Source organism: Tinamus guttatus, unplaced genomic scaffold (genome assembly GCF_059628265.1).
Source record: "Tinamus guttatus ecotype Peru unplaced genomic scaffold, ASM5962826v1 Tinamus_guttatus_pri_ptg000172l, whole genome shotgun sequence".
Classification (NCBI taxonomy): domain Eukaryota; kingdom Metazoa; phylum Chordata; class Aves; order Tinamiformes; family Tinamidae; genus Tinamus; species Tinamus guttatus.
The window spans coordinates 3,992,574-4,017,070 of NW_028288706.1; the positions used below are offsets into that span (position 1 = coordinate 3,992,574).

The following is a 24,497-nucleotide window of genomic DNA, read 5'->3' on the forward strand; positions in this document are numbered from 1 at the left end:
CCCAAGTGCAGGAAATGGCCTACTTAGCTGCGGTAGCAGAGCGGCTTTCCCTTCACCCTGCTTGCTGGGACCGTGACCTCCTGCGGCACCGGGGCAGCTCTTCACCCTCGTCAGGGGCACGTGATTCCTAAAGCTTCCTTTCATGGGACATTTGGCCTCACTATAAAGCCCAGCTGCCCTCTGCCTAGATACAGCTGTGCTGGGGAGCAGAGGTTTGGGGGGCTACATGCAGTCCTGACACTGAACTGCTGTGCCCGCACCACCACTCACCCAGCTGACAGCAAGAACAACAGTCCCGTAACTCTACTTCAAGGTAGCTTGAAGACAGGGAAAGATTGAGGCAGGACTGCTGCCAGGTTGAGGAAGGGTCAGAACTATAACAACACTGGAAAGTATTGGGCAGTTTCTGCCTCTTTTGAAAAGGGACGGAGTTTTGCCAGCTCGGAGAGTGCTCCCAACATTGTTCCATGCAACACAAACAGATGCTGCTGGATGCACTCCTCTAGAAAGCACAGCTACTGTTCAGAAGGATTTGCCTTTGGGCACTGACCTTCCTCCCAGCAGCCTCATTCACCTTATGCAAATACCATATTCAAGGCTTGACAATTTAATGACGAACAAGTATGAATGCTCTCGGAGGCCGGGACTTGCCAGCACGTGCATTTGCAGAGGTACCCAAAACAGCACCCAGCCATGAGCTGCTTGGGGACCTAGGCCACCTTGGCTAGCAATCCTGGGACTCAATGTAGTGGATGCTGTCAGACGTCAGGGAGTCGAAAAGGCAACAGAGCAGCTCTTCAGCCTAGGGGGAGAGAAGAAAGGCGTTGGGAGAGAGCTGTGATTTCTGTGCATGTCAGACAAACGTCTTCCTTTCCCAGGCAGGTTTCTTGTGTGTACTGCAAGCACAGTGAGGATGTGCCCTGGATTGAAGAAGTCCCAGCACAGAGGTGGCTATGAGGGTCCTACAGCTAAGAAATGTTTGCTGCTGTTATTACATTACTGTTTGGCTTTTCTCAAGATTCTTATTTTCAAGGAAGAGAGGAAAACAAACAACTTGCAAAGTGCCAATGCGCCTCCCTCCCCTTGGCTGCTTCTGCCTCACCTTCCCCCATTCAGCTGCACGTGAGGAGAAACTCCATCCAGCCACAGGATGTCCCAGGCCTGCGGTATCATCTGTTTGAGCACAGCACAGCCTGGCAACGCTGTTATCTCACGTGCCTCCTGAAGCACAGCTACTCTCTGAGTTTCTCTTTCAGCTGGGATATCTCAGCTTTCCCTCCTCCCAACAACAAAGCTGTCTGTTGTGCTTTGTTAAACAGAGAAGACATCAGTTTTCTAGAGATAAAACCCAACAGACTGGGCATACTCTCCTTGCATGGAATCAAGCTTTAGGAATAAGCACTAGAAAATCCTCACGATTCCTGGAAATGCAGATCTGCTAAGGGATCTGTGAGGGCAGGTGAGGTCTTTTCAGCAGACTTTGGGCAACTGCGGTGGAGGGATCTGCATATGAGATCCCTAGATGCAGAAATAAAGTTCAAGAGTATGAATTCACCTGCTCCTAACACGGTATTTCAAATAGGGCAGATAAAATGAGCTGCAGAAGTGCTTACTACAGTCTAAATTAAGGTTTAAGAGAGGCCAAACAACTAGCCCAGACACGTGGGCACTAACACAGTCCACGCTTGGGAAGCTGAGCTCCTATCCGAATGTCTCATCCCAAACCACACAGGGAGCAAGTATGAAATTCCAGTTCGCTTGCATGGTTCGACTAGACCAGTGAATGCTGTGGCCATGCTCAAACCACGAGGATTTGAAATCTGTGTTCATTTAACCCTGCTGAACTTTGCCTGATATCATGTTGTTGCTCATTAACTTTGACCTGGAAAGCCTGGCTGACATTTCATAAACTCATTAGCCAAAGACCATAGGATCAAACATGGTTTCTGCAGACGTCCTTCGAGGCATGGTCATTCTCTGGTGAGTTTGCTCCTCAGATCTTGCTTTAGGATTTCTAAATTTACAGCAAATTTCAGAGCAAAACTTTGTACTACTTGAGAACAAGACCCATTACTTTCTACTCCACTTCTGGAAACCAACAAATGAGGAATGCAGCACCCAGAAGCTGTTTTCTGGTTTGAGTGCAAAATGGTGAGGCGTCACTTTCTCCTCTCAGGCTTAGGCTGATGGTCTAAACCATGATGCTGTGAATAGCCCCTGCTTCCACCAAAGCCAGAGGGATTTGATACAGTGGTCCAGGCTGCTAAGAGCAGGGAGAAGAGGGGCTCAAAATCCTTGCTTTTTCTCTGTCTATCACAGAAGGCATCATAACCTCCTTCTGATAGATTAATTACCCATAGCCATGAAGCAGAAGGGATTTTATGTCAGCCAGAGACATGTAATGTCCTTTTCAAAGCAGTCAGAAGACAGCCTAGAGTTGCTGCCCTGTCACATTACATGGCAACAGACTGGCACCCTGGCAGCAGCACGCGCAGTGCTGTGACAGCCTGCGGTGCCCCGACATGGTGCGTGCGGACCTTCCGTCCCGCACTCGTCCTAACTCTTCAGGCACTGCCTCCTGTCTCCAAGTCTCTTGCTTGGTTTGTACTTTGATGATTACAGCTAGAGTTTCAAAAACAGTGTATTTTATTACCATTAAGTGACCAAAAGCCTTTCCTTCTCTGAGATGAGCTCCTAAGAAAATACTCAGCTAGCCCAGCAGTGCAATAGGTAGTGCGTTAATTTCTCCTCCTCCATTTGGACTTGGGCTCCTGAAAGGCAACTGCCAGAACACACGATATGTGCCAGCTTTGCACTGCAGGTTGAATGAATATTTTCTGTTGCTTCTTTTTGACAAATATCACAAATACTTTACTATGTGATGAATCTTCATAAAAAAAAGTAACTGACTTCTTTGGAAAATACTGAATCTTTACCAAAAGCCCCAAATATTTTGATTCAAAATTGTGCTCCTGGTACCATATGGAAGACACAGTTTGCCTGACTTTTGGTCCCAACTTCCATCATGTGCTCAGCTCTCAGTCTGAGTCAAGGCTAGGAATTGCCATGAAGCACCACCTCTGTCTTGTACCAGTTGAAATTTTCTTTAAAAATACAACCTATTTTGACAAGCTTCATTCATCACTAAGGCACAAATGAGATATATCTGCACCATAAACTTCTCTACTTGCCTGCTTCTCGTTCTGAGGATAGAGGAGATGCTGCACAGTGTCCGTGACCGACTGCTTCTGCCAACAAACGCTGGGGGTAAAGAAAAAGGCAAGCAAGAGTTATTTGTTATTTTTGCCATCTAAGCTGTCAGGGACTGCAGCTGACCTCGCTTTGAGGAGGGTGATGTTCTGTGCCAGCAGCTCTGGCCATGTGCATGCATCTGTTACTGAACTTCTTTACACAGATAAATCCTGGGTTTTACAAAGCTTTGTATAAATGGATTTGGATTCTTAAAATATAAGCCTTCAAACAAACAGTAATGACCTGTTGCATAATCGGGTCTCTGGGGCAGTGGGAAATTTACCTACATCTAGAGATTTAAGCTCTGTGCAAGAGCCGTTTTCTCAACACGGATGAGCTGTAGGTTCTCCCTGCAAAACAAACCAGGGCGCTCTGAGCTGCCCTCAGCCACCAGGTCTGCTTCACTCATCCTTGTTTAGCTCTTACCGTTCTCAAGCTTACAGAAGTCACACATGAATTTACCACAAAAGGTATTCAGGAGAAACGAAAAGGCAAGATGCAAATCTCCAAACTGCCTTTGCAACTAACTCTGCAACAATCAGAGACTTAGGCTTGAAAACACTCCAGATACTTTAGAAACCACTCCCTGCTCCCTGCCCCCATAAGCAGGTATTGTGTTTGGCAACAGGTTTCCCTTCAATGCTTTTGCACAGTTCCAGAATTTTACATGTTGTTGTGTTCATTTTTTTGATTTCTACACTTCCTTCCACTGCAAATTTGCACCCAGAGATAAGTTTCCTCTGAGGGATAACATCACTCCCCACTGATGGCAATTATCACTTGGTAAGAATGTTTCATCAGACAGAGTAATATCCAGCTAAGTTCCTAATCACTTGACTTCTGTTCTGATTGCACTACATTCCAAAAAAATAGGAAGGTATGAGACCTGGCCTATACTCGGATCAGGCTCTAGGTACCCTTTAGTCAATGCCTGCTTGCTGCGTTCAGTACAATGCCAACTCCTAAAGACTATGCACTATACAATTAAGTCCTAACAATCTCATGAGCATCTTCAAATAAAGCCATTATTTTTGAAAAGCTCAAATAACCATAGATGAACAAGTTCTGGTGTAATCACTATTAAATCAATGTCACTTAGTACAGTAACTAAATCTAGCATGTCATGCGAGAAGCATAAAAAACAGAGCATGTCTTTCTTCCAGTAGCTGCTTTGAATCTACTTACAAATTCTTCCCCCTACCACCCTGCAGCTAGGAAATCTGGCTTTAAAAACAAGTTATGACAGGGGAAATGCAAATACTTAACACTGAGAATCCAGGCAACTGGATGCCGACAGAACAAGAAAGGTAAGTCTCAAATCATTACTCCTTGCCTGTGGATAGGACTGTGTCACTTCCGTCTCTGGATTCTTCCCCTGGGCTCCTACTGCTCTCACACCGTTTCAGCTTCCCCTCATCTCCTTCAAACGTTTGCTTAGCTCTGCCCTTGGCACTCTCCCAGATTGTCCCAGATTCCTGCCCTGGCTCCACTCTTTGCAGTCAACCAACCTTGCAGCTGCTTTTGTGCCTCTACCTGTATAAATTTTGTCCCCTGCTCTATTCTTCCTGCCCTTTGGAGCAGATATAATCCCGTGTCCAGAGAAGGGACAGAGCGGGCACTGCTATCCATGAGCAGCAATCTCTGCACAGCTTGGAGGGGTGCCTCTGTGTCTAAGGCAGCTGCTTGGGGCAGCACATTCTGCAGAGAGCGGAAGCCTCTCCTGACAGAGTTGGCCTAGGACAGCTCTGCCAGGCTCGGAACCACGAGCAGCTACAGGAGCAGTGCCTGCATGGTTCCTCTCAACACCCAAGCCCACCTCTGACACGCTGCCCAGGCCCCCATACAGATGGCAACATTTCTCCTTGTGGCACAAACCTCAGTAATATGGCTCAGCTGGGAACCACCTCCCAGGGCCATAAAACAGTCCCTTACACAGTGGGGCTTTAGCAACACAGCTGAAATGAAGGCCAGAGCCTGCAGTATTACTGAAATCCTGGACTAGGGCAATAGCAGTAAACAAACATACAGCTGTAAATAAATACATGTATTTAGTGCAAGAAAGGTCATGTGGCTCTTGCTGATGGAGTCATAAAAGTAATTAACCTCACAAATTAACCTTACATGTTGATTTGAAACATTTATAAACTACGCAATGAAGATGTCTTAGCAAATATCCTTTTAAGACATCAGTAAATTCAGGCTGTTTTTTGCAAAGATATTTGTGAAGTCAATTTTCAAAACTATGATACAATAATCATGGTAATAGTGATTACCACGTGGCAATGGTGATTATTGCACAATGCAATCACCACTAGCTTAAATTTCTCTCAGAGTCACTGCTTCTCCTCCTCCCCATTCTTGAACACACTTTGCTGCATCTCCCTTCCACAGGCACCATCAACCATGAAGACAAATATTTTCTTTTATAAAGGTTTTTTTTTTTTTTTTTTTTTAAATAGCTACACAATCACCTGTTACGGCTCTGGGGTAAGAGGTGGAATGGAACTCACCCTTCAGTAGAGCATCCCAAGAGCCATAATGTCCGCACTCAAAACTTGGAGTTTGGAATGGGGCTCCCAAGTGTGAAATTTGAAATGAATGTGAACAATGTCTAAATGCTGACATGAACTTCAAAATATTTTGGAAAAACTACTTTTAGTATTTTTTCCATCTCTGTCTTCTCACTATGGTCTTGTGGCTGAGCACTATAAAATTCAAAGTACAGGAACTCCCTGATGTGACCAACTGATGTTCGGATTTGTTCATTTTGGTGCTTGTAAACTCCATCATCCTTGAGTTCCTACTCTTGTCACATTGATGATGCCATCTGGAAGTTCTCCAGATGGAACAGCCGAAGTCATGACAGCCTTATTGGTGTGGCTATAGGACTGCTCCATGCTGGATGTGTCTGAAAGCAGATCTTGGCTTCCTTTCCCAGAGGAAACCATGTGCGTGAATTGCACGTCGCCTTGCCAAATACCAGCCCCTTTACAAGGAAACTTTTCCTCTTGGGGCAAGTGGGTTAATTAGCCTGATAATCATTCTATTCCACTAATCAGTCCCCATAGAGGGGTTCTGTTTGTTTTATCAGGCTTATAAATCCTCTACCAAGCATTCCTGGTGATTTATTTAAGAGGCTTTTTTTTTTTGATTTTGCTCTCTGGTGAGTGTTTGTTTCTTTTTTTTCCCTCCATAGCAAACATAAAATCTGCTAAGATATTTCTCTTAGGAATTTTATTGATTCAGCAGGTCCATTCCTAATGTTGAGCTTTTATTTCAGAGATTTCCCTGTATCTGCGAAGCCACGCTGCCAAGTCTCACAGACGCGCTGAGTTTGTGACAACCAGCATGAGCCACGACTTCGGGTCCCGAGTGTGGGGCATATGACTTCCAAATTGAACAACACTCTGAGGTGTTGATGCACCAGAGGGAAAAAAAAAAAAAAAGTACCTTATGAAGAATGGGTTGCCTTTGAGAGATATCCAGCCGCATGAGAATCTAAACTGGAGGTGAGTTACAAAGAGGAAAGTTTGGCTGCCCTTGCTTAGAGCACAAGCTCTCTAATGGGGTTGAGACAGTGGTGGGAAAGTGCTACTAAAGTGATACTGTCCTCACCTGTCCAGCAGGGAGTCGAAGCAAATGACTGCATTGTCTCGCTGTGCTGCTAACACCAGGCACAAACCATCCATTAAGAGCGAACACTGTAAGAGAGGGAAGAACAGAGCTGGGGTGTTGATATCCACTTGAGTCTGTAAGCCTCGCTGATGAGCTGCTGACAGCACAGATAAATGATCGTGTGCTGTGTGGCAGGAAAGAAACAGTGCAACAGGCTGCTCCAAACTGAACGAGTATTTCGTCTGAACTGTTAGCTACCCTGCTCCTATGGCAAAATATTTATTATTCCTGCTCCCTCTCTCAGAGTGAAAATGAGCAGGTTATTTAGGTGTGTTATTCAGGCAGTAAGTCTGCTGAAAGCAGGAAGGCAGATAACAACTGTAAATGTTTCAGATACTGGAGCTGAAACATTTCTTCCTCCAAGGAGCCAGTCTCTCTTTCTGGCAAGGGAATGCAAACACTGTAGCGTTCACGACCGGTTCCCCAGCACCAGGCCCTTCTGGAAACGTGAGAGCCCTCCTAGAGGAACCAGTCTCTGACAGGAGGAAGAACTGCCATCACCAGGTGAGCAGTGCCGCTGCCATGGCTCTGCTTGCAACGTGCTGCTTCTCCTTGTCCTTCCTAGAGAGCTGTGCATGTTCCTGTGTGAAGAGGGAGGGCATTCTCAGGGGAACCGCAGGAGAACACACTAGTGCTTAGACTAATTGGATGCTAGACGTAATTGCTACTCTATACAAACACACTTCAAAGGAATGCTGTCGGTTTAGAAAATCACAGTCTGAAAAGATCTTACCTGCTCTTGTTATAAGTAACACCTAGAATCTTATAACTGGAGGACTGGAAACACAAATGGTTTTCTGTACTTTTCAGAGGGACTGCTCTGTGCCTCTGGCATTCCTTCACTGATAGCTACTTTCAGCATAAGTTATTTCCCCTGCTGTTTACTCTGTGCTCTTGACAGCACCTTGCATATTATATCTTACTGCTTTGCTCTAGTTAGGTTCCTGAAATGGAGGGTTTCTTCTAGACCAAGGGCAAAAAGGAAAATTGGTTGGGCCAGATACCCTGCTCATGTGAAGCAATGTGTATGCAGACCTCAGAAGCACATCTCATGCTTAGTTTGGGCACTTGCTTAAATCCTATTATGGACTATGGCTTGAGTTGTCATCACTGACTAATGGAGAGGCAAAACAAAGTCTCTGCCCAGAAGTCTAGGGCACAGTCCAAAAAGCAGAAGAGTTATGTATAGTTGTGGAAGAGGATTAATGGGGTGTGGTTACAGGAAGGGAAATGGAAACTGCATTTATCTGGAAGAACACGACAGACTACAACAGCCTAACATACATAATAGCAGCACCTGTGCACTGATAGGTGAACGTAATGAAAGCTTTGATAGGGAGGTGTCATTCAAACGAAGGGTATGCTTGCACAGAACGATGCCCAGGGCAGGTATTGAGGGGCGTGCAGAAGTGTGGGATCACAAGGCTGGGGCTAGTTTGCAAAGCCCTCTGCACAAATTGCTCAGGAGAGGTATTAGAGCTCAGATGCCGTGCTCTGCTGCTGCCAAAGCCAGTGTGCTCAGAGCTGGTGTGGGGACCTTAGCACAGCACTGCACTGAGATGGCTCTTCTTTCTTGGGGAAAGCTGCAAAGCGCAGCTCCAGCTCCCTCCTACCTTTGCTGCAACACTGCACTTTGTCCTGCTGAGCGTCTCGGAGATGCAGTGAGCTTGTGGTGCATCCAGGACAGTGAGCCGCACTCCCGTCACGGCAAAATCTCTGCCAATAAGCTGATCAAGCAGTTCAACATAAGGTGGGTGCTCTGAACCCCGCAGGATTATCCCAGGCAGTATGAGGCAAGTGGTTTGGAAGAGGGCATCAAGCCGTGGCAGGTCTGGTGGGAAAAGATCAAAAGACAACAGATGGGTTGGGCTTTTTTTGTATCTAACCTTTCAACTGCTGGCCTTTTAAATAATTCTTCCCTGCCACAGACAAACAACTGGAAGATCAGAGATGTTCAGGCATTGTTACATTGCTGGGGATGTTCACAGATGTGACTGCTCATCCCAAACTGTCAAACTGCTCTATGCCTACGTGTATGTATCTAGAAATCACAAGGCAGCTGTAGTGACCCCATTTCAAGAGTCAGACAAGGACAGCTGCTGATTTGCTGCAGGAGACACTATTCCATTTAATTTCTTCCAAGCAAAGAAATCTGTTAATCCAGCTGCTTTTATAATCCAAAATGTAATTCTGATCAGCATTTGTAAGATTTAATGTATTTCATATTTTCCCTATGATAAATCTATCTGTTAGGCAGAAGCTTTGTGATAATTATTTGCTGAAGGGAGACATTTCCTTGTGTGCAAGAGCTACCTCTAGTGTTCATGACGAGACCACAATGTGAATGATGTGTCTGGCTGGCTGGAGGCACTTACTATATTGTGCCTGGCAGTTCAGAGATCACGTGGACTTGCTTTGCCAGGACAGCAAGTCTCTGAAAAACATTTTCTTAGACACTAACACACCAGGGCTGCATTAGGTTCCTTTTCGCTCCTTAGCCATCTCCAAAGCAAAAACACAAAAGGTTCTCATGAAGTAGGAAATTAGGGACGCAGATCATGAGATTTGCTCCCAAGACTAGGCTGTACAAAGCTTGCAGATGATTGCCATCTCTCCACAGCTAGCTCTTTATTATATTTTTCACTTGCAATCTCTTCTAAAATGAGGAAGTGTGTCAGTCACAGCAGGCTTGTGCCACAGGCCCATTCCTTTCCCATCGTGCTGCACTTGTTAGTGGAAATACCCTGCCTTTCAGCAAGGGCCACAGAGGACAAATGGCACTGGGAACACCTGCAAGTCTCCTCTTCCTGCAGCCTTGTCCTCTGAACACAGCTCAAGCTGATGCACTGGGCAGAATCACATCTCTGCAGTTACCCAGGTGAGGTGGTCATGCACCAACGTGCACTGCAACCTGGCCATCTCAGAATAGCTGCTGTTACAGAGACAAAATTGCCAGTCTCTTGTCTCGGTGCTCATACAATGGCTTGGGAACATCCGCAACATTGTGAGACAGGCCTTACCCTTCACCATGTGCAACAGTTAAGCCTTAAACCTTCATGCAATCAGTCTCTGATATATTAGCGTGCAAGGTAAGAAAATAAGCTTGTCTGAGACGATCGAGCCTTACACATGATTTTTGTCAGGATCACTAAGCATATGTAGGGCAAAGCCCAAAGCCAATACAGGACAACAGAAATCAGTAACTGATATGCTGGGAAAAGTCCTTCAGATGCCCACCATTCTGCTTGCCAGTCACTTCAGAACTCAAGCTACAGGCATATTTGGAATTGGGTCATTCTCATGTCTGTTCCTTAGTGAACAGTGCATGGAGATATTACCTGGTCCTGCTTGGTTATAAAGGCTTGGAATCAATCAACAAAATCCCAGCATAGAAGCATCCATGTTCGAGTTTCATCTCCTGACATAAAAGGACTTGCATCAAGGCCTCTGTTGTCTACATGCCTAGCCAGTAAAAACAACAGGCAAGGCCCAGAGAAGCTGCAGGCATCTGTGGGAAGGGAATGGCTTACAGGCTTGCTAAAGTCACAACTTTGAATCAAATTCAGGCCAGAACTAACTGGAAGTCATTTTGAGCTGGCGGCTGTTCAGCAACTAGTGGGAACCAAACGAGATCTCAGTCAGGTTCCCAAGAGATAGATGTCCGCATTGCCAAGAAGCACTCCCTGCATAAATGTTATTTATCAATGCCTGGAACAGAAGGTCTCGCAATGTGTCCATCACTGTGGTGTCCTGGTCCCTTCTGCGGCAGGCTTTGAACATCCATGGCAACCATAGTGACCAAGCTGGCGTTGAAACATATCGTAAAAATTCAGCATAGATTTATCTGTGTTGACAGCAGTTTTTTTTTTTTTTTTCCTCTTTTACTCCTGCAGGAAATCAGGTCAGCGCTTCTTAACAGCCCTGCATTTAAACCCATGAAAACATGGGCAGCAGAAAGGGGGCCTCGCAGCCAAATGGTTAAACGGCTGCACTCCACTGGAGCTGTTCTCTCCAGCTCAGAATTGTCTTTGTCGCCTGAAAGGACATCAATACCAAATATCGCTGCCACCAGATGGTTTGTCTTGCTGTCCAATTAATCAATAACAGCCTCAAATCTATAATAAGAGTTACGTATTTCCTTACCCAGATCACATGCTTGCTCAGAGCCCGATAAATTGAGCTGTCCTCTTGTTTTACGTTTTATGATCTTGCGCTGCTTGTTGATTTCCAGACCAACTATGGGGTCGCGTTTCAGGTTATGGATCTGCAGGAGGGGAGGGATGCAGAGAGATGCAAGTCATGTGAACACCATCACCTAATAGGAAGGTAACACTGCTCAAATATCGATTCAGGCAAGCTGTGAAGCTTCTGTTGGTGTTGTGTACTCTTGTAATTGCCAGCCCAGAAAACACCTGTCTGTCTAGATTTACAAGAACATTTTGTGTGCATTCCCCTTTATCAGGGTTTAATTCAGTATGGCATTTTGTTATCCTTTTAAAGATCCTGCCTCCTGACACCCTTTTAAGGTCTCTGTCCCTGTATCTTCAAGACCAGAAACTCAAAGACTTAGAGTGTCTTTGACATCTTCATCCAGCGCAGTGCCTCAGTGGTGCAGAGTGGTTCCCAGGCTGCCTGTGAAATGAACTGTCAAACCCAATCCAAAACTACTTGAAAAGGAAAGACTTACAGTTTCATCTTAGTCATCCGCAAATTATCTGGAATCAGAGACTAACATCCACATAGTCTGAAAAGCAGGAAGAGCCAGAGAGGGTTACACCAGTGGAAGTCCACTGGTGTTGCCTATAATGCAAACCCAGGGTCAAAATCCTGAGTTTTTAAGCTTCTGAGAGCAGGGAAAGACACAGACACACAGCAGCTCTACAAGCTGGGCCTGTACTTTATGCCATGGCATGTCTTACATGAGCCAGCTCCACGCTTTCCAGTGCTACGGACTGGTGCTCCCTTTAGGACACCTCTAGTGGCAGCGCACTTGGGACATGAGCGTGGCAGCGGCTCCTGCTGCCAGTGCAGGGATGTGTGCAGACTCTGGAGACATTCGGTATCGAGGGGGTTACAGTATCAGCTGCTCCACTTCTCAGTTCCTGAACATTGTATGAAAAAAGCTGGTAAAAAAAACACCTCTGGGCCAATTGTGTCAACAACTGGCAATGATGTTGTCCCTCCTTGCGACCGGCTGGCTGGGGCCACATTGACTCAGTCTGGGAGCTTTGGTTGTAAAACATCAGCTCTGGGCCCTCCTGAATCTGCAGCACAGGTTACTGAACAAACAAACCCCAAAAAGCTCTCGTTTCCACTGAGATTGCCTGTGTCAATACAAAGTTAGCATTCCCTGGTAGGAACATCTACAGAAGGAAGTTGGTGAAACACAGCAAGAAAGTATTATTTAATGTCATGGGACAGCAGCACCCAAGCCATTGCTCTGACACTGTGGGATACTTTCCTACCTCTTCTTCTTCTAACGTCTGACAGTCGGCGCAGCACAGCCCCTCTGGGAAAAACAGCTTCATATCCCGGACAGCTATTTGATAGGATCTGGAGCCTGAGAGATAAATACAATGAGAAGATTCTCTCAGGCCATGAATTAAACATTCTCTAGACTCACACTCATCTTGCTGAGAGATTGATGATGTGCAACTTACTGAAGTAATTGCTTTAAAGGCCAGCTGTTCTGTACAGTAATAGCAAACATTCTAAACCATTATATTTAGCATACTTCCACTGTCTGCTTGGTATTTTGATTCCACCCTATCATTGCTCAGTTTGTTCTTCATGTAAACCAGACTCCCCCTATTTCCTAACAGTGTTGTCAAGTGAATCTTGTCAAGCAGCCTGTGAAACTCTTGAGGACCAGCTCCTACGTCCCCATCATTGTTCATTGTCTTCTGAATGGGAAGCTACTACTGGTTAGTAAAACAAATGTGCTGAGTAACAATAATGGAAGTCCCAAATAGGAAGATGGCTCCAATGTACTGCAGAGTAACAGAAGACAGTACTAGTGAAGACACTGCTGATAACAGTAATTCTGTTCACCTGTGGTCATGGAAGGTAAATTCAGACTGGAAGTGGCAAAGAGAAAGCATGTGAGGGTTGGGGAAAGAAAGATGCATCATATGAAGAGTTAAAAGTAAAAGCTCTTGGCTTGTTTAGCCCAACCTAAAAAAAGTTCACAAGGAATCTGATTTCTGTCCATAAATACCTCAAAGTGGAAAAAGATCCGAGAAGAAAAAGAACAAATTATAACTAGAACACAGGGATTACCACAAGAATAAATGCATCCAAACTGGGTACGAATACATTTAAGTTTGAAAATGCAAGATTCCAGCCATCAGAGAAGTGAAGTTCTCAAACAACCATCCAAATAGGGGGTGAATACTTCTGAAAGGGAATATAGCATGGGGTGCTTCTGAGAGCATCAACTGAACTCAGTGACTTGAAGGTCCCTCCAAGCCTTCTCTACAAAATGACACTGTTATAAATTTTTACTCCAAACATTTTCAGATTTGTGGATGGAAAATACTAGAAAAGGAAAAGTTATTCCTATATAACTGGAGTTCTGACAGATTGTCAATGTGCTGGCATAGATCCATATCCCTAGGATACAAATGCACAAAAGGCAAATATCCTCTAAAATATTATGACTTCTGCAGGCTACACATTAAAAAAAAAAGTGTCATGCTCCTTTTAGAACACTGAGCTGTATTTAAAAGCTCATAATTGTGGGTACTGTATAGTCCTTAATGCAGTAGCTGACAATCCTAAGAGTAAGTCACCAGTGTATAAGTCACTCTGTATCCTTCACATACCTTTATATCAAATCTTCCATTGTGTAAATAGCAATGCTACTAAAAATGCTTACAGCTCAGAAGAGTAACATTTTACATTAATTTTGTTCAGGTACAAGTTTGTAAAAGATGCACATATAAGAGCTCTTTCAGTTCAAGAAAAAGTACTGTGTATTCATTTCATAAGGCCCAGAAGAGATGTGAGGAGTGCAGGTTTACCTCTGCAGCTGAGTCTCAGACTACTAAAACTACATTACTGATTTTGATTGTATCATTGGAATTTGGCTTGTGTCTTACTTGAATTCCTCTGGTCACTTTGGGAGAAAAACACACAACTAAAGTTTAATCTACTTCAGCAAGATGACCTCTGCTAGAGAACCTCCTCATGGGGGCAAAACTGAGAAAACTTGGTATTCCCTCCTAGGAGGGAAAGATGTTCTTCCACAGCCCCCGAGATGATTACACCTGCAGTAATTAAACTCTTCCTGCTTTTCTTGTGTGCAAATGTTCCTTCTTTACTGGAGGACTCCTTGAGGTGCAAAGGATTCTGACCGCTGCTTTCCTCAAGGCCAGACTTCTGCTTGGTAGAGCAGGCTGGCCCAGATTCTCTTGCCAGCTGGAATCCTCGAGAGCAGTAGCTACAGCTGTGTCCCCTTCCCTGGTACGTGTTTAGTGACGGCTTTGGGACGCAGCCACAGAGCTGGCTCTGACACCCTCACACCCCATCTGCTCCCAGGGCAGGTGCACACGATGATGGGTTCCCAGCTAACTCATTGTGTGCCAGCATGTCATGGAAGGAGGCAGCGATCTGAAAGGAATCCCTTAGCAGAGAGAGAGGGTTTCCCTAAAGCAGGGAACACTGTGACCTCCCTGGAAAGAGGGGTTGAGGCTAAGCCTCCCTTGTTAGTATAAACTAGTCTTTAAGTGAGTTGTGCTAAGGGTGCTCTAGTTCTAGCGTAGGTAACAAGTTTTGGATTTATATTAGCCATTCTTAGCTGTAACTGATGAGTTCCCATTCTCAAAACAACCTGGATACAAAAGCTGTTAACCCTTAAGAGCAAAAGGAGCAGGGCCGGGTAGCGGAATAGTAGTAGTTGAGCAGTCCTGAGCATTTATGTTGGGGCAGTAGATCCTGCTCATTAGTCACTCTCATGAATAAGGTCCTGTAAATAATCATAGCGAAAGATGTCTCTAAGTTTATTCTTGGTGTAAATATTATGATCACATTTGACAAAAAGATTCTATATCAAGGAGCTGATTCTATTCCCCAAGCTGTACACGGTGGATACTTCATTCCCTACAGACTCTCCAAAAAGAACTTTTGATAGAGATGAAAAGGGGGGGTGATTTGATAGCACAGAAGGGGAAAGAAAAAAGATAAATAAACCACGGAATCTTGAAAGAAAAGTTCTTCTGGAACCTGAAGGCATACTGTTCCCTCACTTGCTAGCTCACTTAGGTTTATAGAAACTACTGATTTTATCACTGTTATATTGTTATATGTAACTACATAACCAGCACCACACTGAAGAAAAGCAAATTATTTAAATGAGCAGTGAAATAATAATGCTTAGAAATTTTGACTTACATCCTTTGCTCTCCCCTACAGCAGTAGCCCCAGTCTGCTCTTGCAACACCCCTGGTTCTACAAATGTCATCCCTTTCTATTGCAAGACTTCCCATTTTCCCCATCCTTCTTCTGCTCCCCCCATACTCTGAGCTATGTCACCTCCCACCCCAGCCATCCCACACACACCCTGCAACAGGCGGCAGCTTGACCCTGTGTGCACTGAGGATGCTGACTAGCCAGGACGTCTGTGCTCATCTGCCAGCTGACACGTGACTGTCACAGTGGAAAACAGCTGAGTTTACCTGCTTTTCCCCAGTGGGAGCACTTGTTGGTGATCTCTCTCTACCTAGTCACTGATTTTCTGAGACCTTCTGAGACCGGAGTATCTTGGAGTCTTTTACCCTTCTGTGAAATCTGTCTGCAGTTGTCCAGTGGGTTATAAAATTATCAGGAGGAAATTCAGAAAAAGGGAGAAGACAGGCAGGTGCTTGGGGACAATTACGAAGTGACCAAGCAGTCAGGCAAAGTCTGTTTTGGTGGAAGACAGATCTGGGTCTGTTCTGGGAAAAGGCTTTCGTATTTATCTTCTGGGAGAATTTTTCGTGGCTTGAGACATATTCAGCTTAGCCACCAAGAAAACAATGAAAGCTTTCTAGGGAGTAATGGTCTCTACTGCCTGCCAAAATTAGACCTGTATTGACAATGTTGGAAATTACGGAACATTATGTATTTTTTTTCTGTTGGTATATCTGAGCCTTCAGGCTTTTCTTTTACAAAAACCTACCATAAAATCCATTTTGGACAGCATTGATGCCATACTGAGCCCTCCATAGGAATGGGTCTAGTGCCTGGGCTAGCTTAGGATCCTCTGGCCCCAGTAAATCTAGCAGCTTCTTCACAGCATTTGATCTTTGAAGACACAGCACAAGGGCAGAGCCTGAGGTTAGGTAGGTACAATGAGCTTCTAAAACAGCAGGATCCTGAAAAGAAATAATGGAAAGGGAACAGATTATAATAATCAGTGTTGGGGAGTGCTGGGTACATCCCAGCCATTCTTGGTAGATCTATCCCTCTGAAGCAAAAACATCCATGATTATTCCTTGTTTTCTCTCCTCTCATTATAAATGCTAATGTTCTCACATGCTCTGGTCAGTTATCCAGTGCTGGTGTGTGGCATCCACTAGGTAATAAAAGACCCATTGAGCATATGCTGTAGCCATGGTAGCTCTGATTTTAGTCCTTAGGGTCACAGATCAGTCAATGGTGGCTGTTACACGCACACGTATAGTTTCAGCAGTACCTTCCTAAAATTCTCTGATAAGAAAGGAAACAAAACCTTTTTTTTCTAAAAGACAGAAAAGTCTTGTGCTGTGCCATTTTCTGCATACCTGCACATGCTAGGCACTAGAGGTGGAGTTCATTTTCAATTGATAAGAATACAAATAAATTGCTACTCTGCAGTTAGCCATTATTCTCATCTTCCCACCTGGAGAAAATGCTCTGTTTAAAGATCAAGGTATTTTCTGCTCAGGAAAAGCACAGTAGAGACAGTAATACTGTAACACACAACAAGTTCTGATTATGTCAAACAGCAAGTCTGATTCTTTTCTTAGAGCACTTCTAAATTGTTCATGAAGTGTTGTCAGTGATTAAAGATCTTAGAAATGAATAAAAAGAATTAGATGTGTTGCTTACAAGGAAGAGCAGTGATGCCAAGGGGGGAGATTCCTTTCTGAACAAAACCTGCACAGCAGGGCCAGGCGTCCAGCACAGCAGCTGCAGGCCGCCTCCTCCTGCCTCCTGCATCTTCAGAGGTGGCAGGAACAGCCCAGCTCTGCCTCCCTGGGCTCTGCAGGGAGGAGCTCAGCAGGGCCTGTGCTGCAGAGAAGCTCCAGGCCAGCACCGTGTGCTGCCCAGCTCACAGCCCACAGCACACTGAAGGTGTTGGCTGAGCCTGCCTGGTTGGTGGGACCGCACAGGGGCGGCGGGCTGGAATTCAGCGAGCAGCTCTGCTTCTGCACGTGGAGAGCAGGGGCTGGCAGGGCTCTGGCTCTGGAGGAGCCAGGTTGAAAAGCAGCAAAATGGTCCTCGGCAGCTAGAATCACAGCGCAGGACTGCAGGGTACAACCTCTACAGGCAGTTCTCCCTCCAGGAGCCATCCCTTCTCACAGTACAAAGGCCATTGGGTCACAGTGAGTGCTGAGAAGGCAGTGTCAGCTCCATTGATTGACCATTATTTTTATTATTATTCTAAATCTTCAAAAAAACAGCATTATTGGAGCTCTTGTGATTAGGTAACCTCAACAAATAGTAGACCAATCTATTATATATTATATATCACAGGCTAAGGCTTCTTAGAGACTGAATGTTAATATTTAAGATGGAAAAGGAATTGCATTTCTACAATCATTTTGCTGGGGATATTTGTCAATGTGCATGTAAATAATACATTCAAAAGAGAAAGGGGATGCTGGATAGCCTTGCGATCAGTGAATAAAACCAAAATCTGCTATTAATACATACATAAAAGTAACTGAAAGGGGCATATTGCAGAGCACATAGGAGTTTTCTGTATTTCAGTGAATTTTGGATCAGGCTCAAGCTAAGGAGGTAGAAATCACTGGACAAAATTTCTAGAAAGTTTTGACATACTGACTCCATATTCTTCTGCTATATTTCAGCAGTTCTTCTCTTTAAGAGCCCCATTTTAAAAACAGCATTTTATCCAGTTGTCCCCTATACTGAGAAATAGCTCTACACTGCTCCAATTTCAATGCTTTTATCAAGATCAGCTGTGAAAAAGGTTCTGCTCCCCTCCATAAGCTACTATTGTAAAATTAACAGTCACATTTTCAAAATATCCCAGTGAATGAAGCATGCTGAGGCTTTTTGGAAGTCTACCTATTTATCTGGGGAGCTGAACCCTTTTCAGTCCTCATGAGTGAAAGACTTTCAGGTGCAGGCTACCCATGAGGAGGTCCTGTTCAGCAGAAAGTGTTTCCTACTGTCCTTTCCTGCTTGCCAAAGAGAGGGCATTATCTCTGTTTTCTCACTTTCAAAACCTGCATTTATTCCATGAACACCAAAACAATACTCAGTAATTTTTAAACTCATTAGTCACAAGTTCTTCAAAGAAACCACATCAATGCTCAACAGCTGCTCTAGTGTGCTGGAGAAATCCAAAAACAAGTAAAAAATATTCATGAAAATCTCTTTCCAAATTTACTCTGCATATATATTTATACATATGTTTGCATATACACACACATATTTACCCTGAATATATATGTGTGTGCGTGTGCCTGTTTGTGTGCCTGTATGTATACATATGAATATGCACATAACTTGGGGCAGAATATGGATTTTTATTTTTATTTATGTTTCAGTTGATTAACTAAAGATTCAAGAAAAAACCTAACTCCTAAATGTTTACCTTTCAGTTTCCTGACAGTATCTTTATACTACATTTCCTGTCACCAGAGAATCTTTCATGTTGGGGTAAAATGAATTTCTGATATTATAAAAGAACAGAAACATAAACCTATTTTTAGCTAAAAAAAGCCGTAATATCCCACGCTTTAAAAATCCTCTTTATTCTCTATTAGAGAATGGAAATGACAGCAACCCAATTTTCTCTCTACGCAGTCATTTTTAAGGACTTGTGAGCACATGCTTCTGGGACAGAGATTTAGCTGTATAAGTAATATAATTTCAAGACATATCAGGGCTCAAGAGGTTATATATGGTCTGGTGTTGCTAAGAGTATTTCCCAGCTTCCGGATTTAAAAGCATGGAAGGAAAACCAGGCACATGTGCAGGGAGTGCTGTACCCTCCTAGAGGTGCCCTGCCAGGAATGACCCTACAGAAGAAACAAGGGACACCTGCTTCCCAATTAAGAATCAACATTGTAAATTAGTCAATCAGCAGATTCCAGGAGAGGTGTCTCTATTTCCCCTACCTTCAGAACTCTTCTTTTAGAGTAACCTGATGTGTTTCTTTATACCAGGCAATAAGAGAAACTATTGTCATGTCAGCTTTTTTTGTCTGATACCAGGGCACATCTGATTCTACACAGCTCACCTCTGACAACAGGCAGAAATCCTGAAACGGAATTTTTGTTTTTTTTTTCTATCACACTTCCCCATGTGAAACCCACACATAGTCATAGATCTGTCCCCCCCCCCCCTTTTTTTTTTTTTTTTTTTTTTTTTTTGACAAACCTGTTTCATTTCAGGGGAAAGGAGTCCCAAGGCAATGTCTGGTTCCAGGTTTGTGTGTTTCATCCCGACCACGCTGAATTTTTCTAGGTCTAGTTTTCGAAGGATCCTAGCAAGGCCCCGGGTCCAGGCACCAGGTTTGATCAGCAACACTGTGCAAAGAACCTGGGCTCCTGTAACGAAGCACAATAATGAAACCCAAAGCTGCTCCTAAAAAGAGAGATAAACCATAACAGTAATATTAGCTTACTACCTGGGCAGGCATCTATAGGACTGGACCACCTAACAGCTGGCATGTTGTTTATAAAAACTTGAGTGAATCAAACAGCTCCATAAAAAAAGATGTGTATACAGCTTGTCCTTTCAATTGAAAAAGAAATATATAGAGAACAGTCAGGGCTTGCACATATGTTTTGCAGGGAAGCTGCTCTGAGAGTCCAAAAGGTTTATCTGGCAGGTCTGTAGAATGAGACTCAATTCTTTGTATTATACATGAATGTTTTGAACAGGATAAAATATTCTTTTTTCTATTTTTCATATGAACTGTACTGATTATATGATGTAATCCTTAAGGCTGAAATCAAATTTTTATTCCTCCTATTTAACTTCTTTGAGTTTTATATCTGCTCAGATATGTTTTAGAGAAGCATTAGCAAACAAGTACAATTCCGTTTATTAAACCTAAAAATTCAGCAAAACCTTTTTGTTTTTGACAAAGCTCTCCCAGTAGGTTGCCAGCCAGGCTCAGTGTGCTATCAGAAACAGAGAACAAAATTGACCAAAATAGTTTTGCTAATACTAAAAAATATATTTAAGGGCAGAAAACCCCTGAATTTGTATATAAAGGACAACCCTTTCAAATTATTAGTTTCAGTAATATAAAGCACTGTATTGCTGGGAATATAGTTAGGATTTTATCCTAATAACATCATTTGAAGATTTATTGTAACTGTAGCATTGGAACCAGTGAGCTAGGATCCATTAACTGCTGTTGCCCTAGTATGTCAATTAGCATGAAGAATGAGGTAACAATACTGCAGGCTGCTAAAATTGATCCATGATTATCTGTTTGTGTACATAAAATGTCATTCTATGTTTCCTGTACACCGCATTACTAATTATACAGATGTCAATGCACTGAAGCATCAACAATGCTACATATAATTTGAAGCATACTGTTATTTTCAATTGGCAAGAGGCATGTTGCTGATTCATGACAAAGAAATCTGGGATTAAATACAAAAAGCAAGAGTACTGCCCCCATTTGATATCAGAACTTAACCCTTATCCTGCTGAGAATCCTCCTATTAAATATCTGCTATTTCCTTCACATCATTCTTGAACTGAAAGGTTTAAATGCCATAGCAACAGCCTGTAAGTGCAGCAGCAAGCCTCTTGGATCCACTCAGCTGCTAGCATACAGAATGCAATCTAAATTGTATACTGTTACATAAGTGTTCATTGTCCTCAAGATGTTTTACTTACCATCTGCTATGGTTCTGAGCAAACATTCTCATTCTTGTAGTACATGAATCACCACTATACATGCTGCATATTTATGTATTTTATAGACACTTCAGGAGGGATTTCTCTTATCTCAGTTTACATCTTTGTTTGAAGACAAGAGTCTAGCACAGATAGGACACTTTGCCCTCTAGAGTTGCTTTTCTCTCCCAGTGACTATAAGCAACTATGGTTGGATAAAATATCTCTAACCATCAACACAGAACAGTCTCTACTGATCATGAATTGGCAGCTCTCAAAAATGCTCGATTTCCGCCTTCAGTTCTGGCTGTTTTGTGGACTTTCCAGATCTGCCCATATTTTGTGGTCTTGGTTATGCTTTTCTGCTCCATAGTACTTTTAAATCCATTCTTCAAAGCTTTTCTCAAGAAAAGTATTGACATAGGTTTTATTTTATATCCCATTTCTATACCATATTTTAGATATGTATGGATTTTAAGTGTTATCTCAAGAGAAGTACTAGATTTCCTGATATGTTTAGGAAAGAGAATTTATATCATTGCCTTTTTCAGGCCTAAGGAAACATTTGGTATTCTCAATTTGCTTGTTTTTTGCTGATTCTTCTAGATGAAAATTTCTTGCCAAACCCACTTTTTTTTTTTTTTTCAATTTGCTCTTCTTCTCTCACCTGTTTGCAAGTAGGTGAACAGTGATTCCACATGGCATCTCCAGGTTTCTCCCACTAAATAAGAAAAACAGATATATTTGATAAGAGATATACATGTTCTTGGACAATAATTTTTGTATACCACCACCAGCTCTACATAACATAACCAGCATTTCTATGACATACTGTTATTTTAAAACATCACAGACATATATGGCTTGATCTCAGAAGGCTGGGAGTTCAGATGTACTGTGAGATCCTGGGAGATGCGCTGGTTATAACCTCTCCAGTCACCCAATGGCATATGCCAAAGGGACTGCAAGTGCTCAAGTTTGTTGGTCTGATTCTCAGTTACCTTTTCTGGGCATTTCAGGCAGATTGACAAAAGAGCTTTTAAGCTATCTTTGTGCTCCCAATACTTCACAGCCAAGCTGGAATCTGTCTGGCTTCTGGTATAAGGCAGAGAAGCACAAGACTGTGCTTTGATTTCCCCTCGCTCCTGTGCCCTGGGAGCAAAGAAGGACTGCATATTCCAACTGCACATTTAACACAGATCTCATGGTCAGCCCTTTCCTCAGCTCTGCTGATAAAACCTCTCTGACCTTCCCCAAACAACCAGGAAGACTCACTTCAGCTGTGAGCAGAGCAATGTAAAATAAGTCAGATATAAATAGGCCAGGGTTTATGACAAAAGCGCATATTAAAATGTGTCTAATGTGAAACTTGAAGTAACCTGGAAAGGTGAGAAGAGTTTAAGGCAGTTCAAGGCACATGAGAACTGAGATGATACCTACTGGGATGCAATGTGCAGAGGCTTGTATCTGATTGATAAAAGACTGCCTTTTTCAGAGATCTTAATTGCCAAGTTTAACCAGTACAAAAAGCACACAGAGAGCAGAAAAGTGAAATCTGTTTGTCGAAGTAGTCACTACCATTCTTTTATATTTTTTATTGATCAAAAGTTCCATATTTCTATTTCCCAGAGCATTGTATTTGAAGTTACCTAGGCAAAGTGTCCTTTTCTTTTAAGGATACCTTGTTTTCTTTCCATGTATCTCTCTTACACTTCAGGAATAAGAAGAGCTAATATAAAAGGCAAAACCAGATCTCAGGTCCTTGACTCACAGCCTTCTAACTCACATCCTCACAGCACCATTTTTTTCTTTAATATTGGGGTTATCTGAAAGAACTCCTAGAAGCTGTGAAGTGCCCAATGACTGGAGTGGCCCTGCAATACAGGGGACAGAGATCCTGACTGAAACTTGGGAAACTTGTCTGTTGGGCAATGGTGGCCAAAGCATTTCACCTCTCTAGGTGTCAGTGACCTACTCTATAAGAAATAATGTAACTTAACTTCTTTAAGGTGTACAACTGAAAAGTGCTACAAATGGACTTGGCTTATTTTCATCTGTATTTCAAACAAGCTCTAGATAAATTGTCTAAATAAGCAGGGAAGAACCAGGTGGAAGACGAGCTAGTATTTAGATGGCCCTGCTGACGACACCACCTTCCCCCAATATCAATTACACTCCTCTGGTCTTTTCTCCATTACTGTGCCTACAATGTCTAATCAAAAATGACTAATTTCATGTTGATGACTGTGACAAAGAATGTACAGCTGTATTTTTTACATCTATTTTAAGAATATAAAACTATTTGTTTTTACCCAAGGGGCAACTAATACATACTTCTGATCTTATCTTCAGCCTTGGACCTCTTGCCAGGTGGTGGCAGGTACTTCATAGCAGGGCGGTGTTCTGGATCTGTAAGATGAGAGGTTTTTACGGATTCACAATTGCAGGATTTTCACTGTTTGGTGGAGAGGGGAGGGAAAGGTAATTATATTTAATGGGGGAGTAGGGATGCTGAGCTTTGAGCAGCTGAAAAATGCTTACAAGCTATTCTCAAAAACATTCCCCCTTTTCCTCACAAGAACAGCAAAAGCAGAAGTAAAAAATGTAATGATTTTATAAAGGGGATAGTGCAGCATGCTGGAGCCATAGTTAAAGTATTGTCTATGTTTCTGTGTTCTTAACAATGGCTTAGATGGGAAAGGCTGGCATCACAACTACAGCCTCCCTCAGTTAACTCCTCTTACAGCTCGGCAATTTTTTTTAACCTGATGTTTGGTCTCAAGATAACTTCAGTTAAGGGCAGCACTGCATTAATCCTTAGACTTTAATGTAGTAACTGGGGCTGTTTGATACCTTCTCTTTGGAGACCTCCTCTCCTTGCTCTCCAATCTTATATAAAACACCTACATATTTCACTGTTGAAGCTACCTTTTGTGAGAACTGAATGGGTGTCCTGGACTCGCCACCATTGCATTCTCCTCTTTGTATTCAAAGCCACTTTGCTGTTCTGCACTACACAAGTGCTGTTGGTTTGACACAGCATATACATTTGCGTTGACAACAAAGAACCTTTCCTCACCATTAAGAGATAGGAGAAAAGCTATAAATTACAAAGTGTAAATGTGCTTATGAAACTCTATTGCTTCCTTCTCACAGTTCACATATGGAATTACCACAACCTTGACTTATCTCTGTGCCGAATAATCAAAACCCGGCAGTTTCAGAACTGTTTATATTCAAGTGTGAGGAGTCAGGCTTCCCAAAGAACTTAAGCAATATGCCAATATACTTCCCATTAGAAGAAAACAGCGGGAGCTCACACTCTGCCACTCCAAAACATGCAGTGTGACTAACACCACGGTCTGCACAGTGATTTAGTTTAAGGAGGTGTGACTTGCTACTAGAGAAAAGCAGCAGGTTTACTATGCAGAAAGATCAATGCTAGTGGATATCACTGGAGTCTCAGGCACTATTGACAACAACGGGCTCTGTTC

General features: G+C 43.1%; 1 protein-coding gene across 1 annotated transcript in view; it reads right to left on the minus strand.

Annotated features, from left to right (window-relative positions):
• Positions 1–598: 598 nt before the first annotated feature.
• The window catches only part of DNAAF8 (dynein axonemal assembly factor 8), an 84,698-nt gene continuing 60,799 nt past the window's right edge, over positions 599–24,497 (minus strand). Inside the window, 10 exon segments of the mRNA XM_088523101.1 lie at positions 599–802; positions 3,192–3,261; positions 6,868–6,953; positions 8,541–8,758; positions 11,071–11,191; positions 12,393–12,487; positions 16,085–16,280; positions 19,522–19,691; positions 21,671–21,724; positions 23,338–23,412. Of these exon segments, the coding sequence (XP_088379227.1) occupies positions 725–802; positions 3,192–3,261; positions 6,868–6,953; positions 8,541–8,758; positions 11,071–11,191; positions 12,393–12,487; positions 16,085–16,280; positions 19,522–19,691; positions 21,671–21,724; positions 23,338–23,412 (1,163 nt within the window). The 3' untranslated portion in view covers positions 599–724.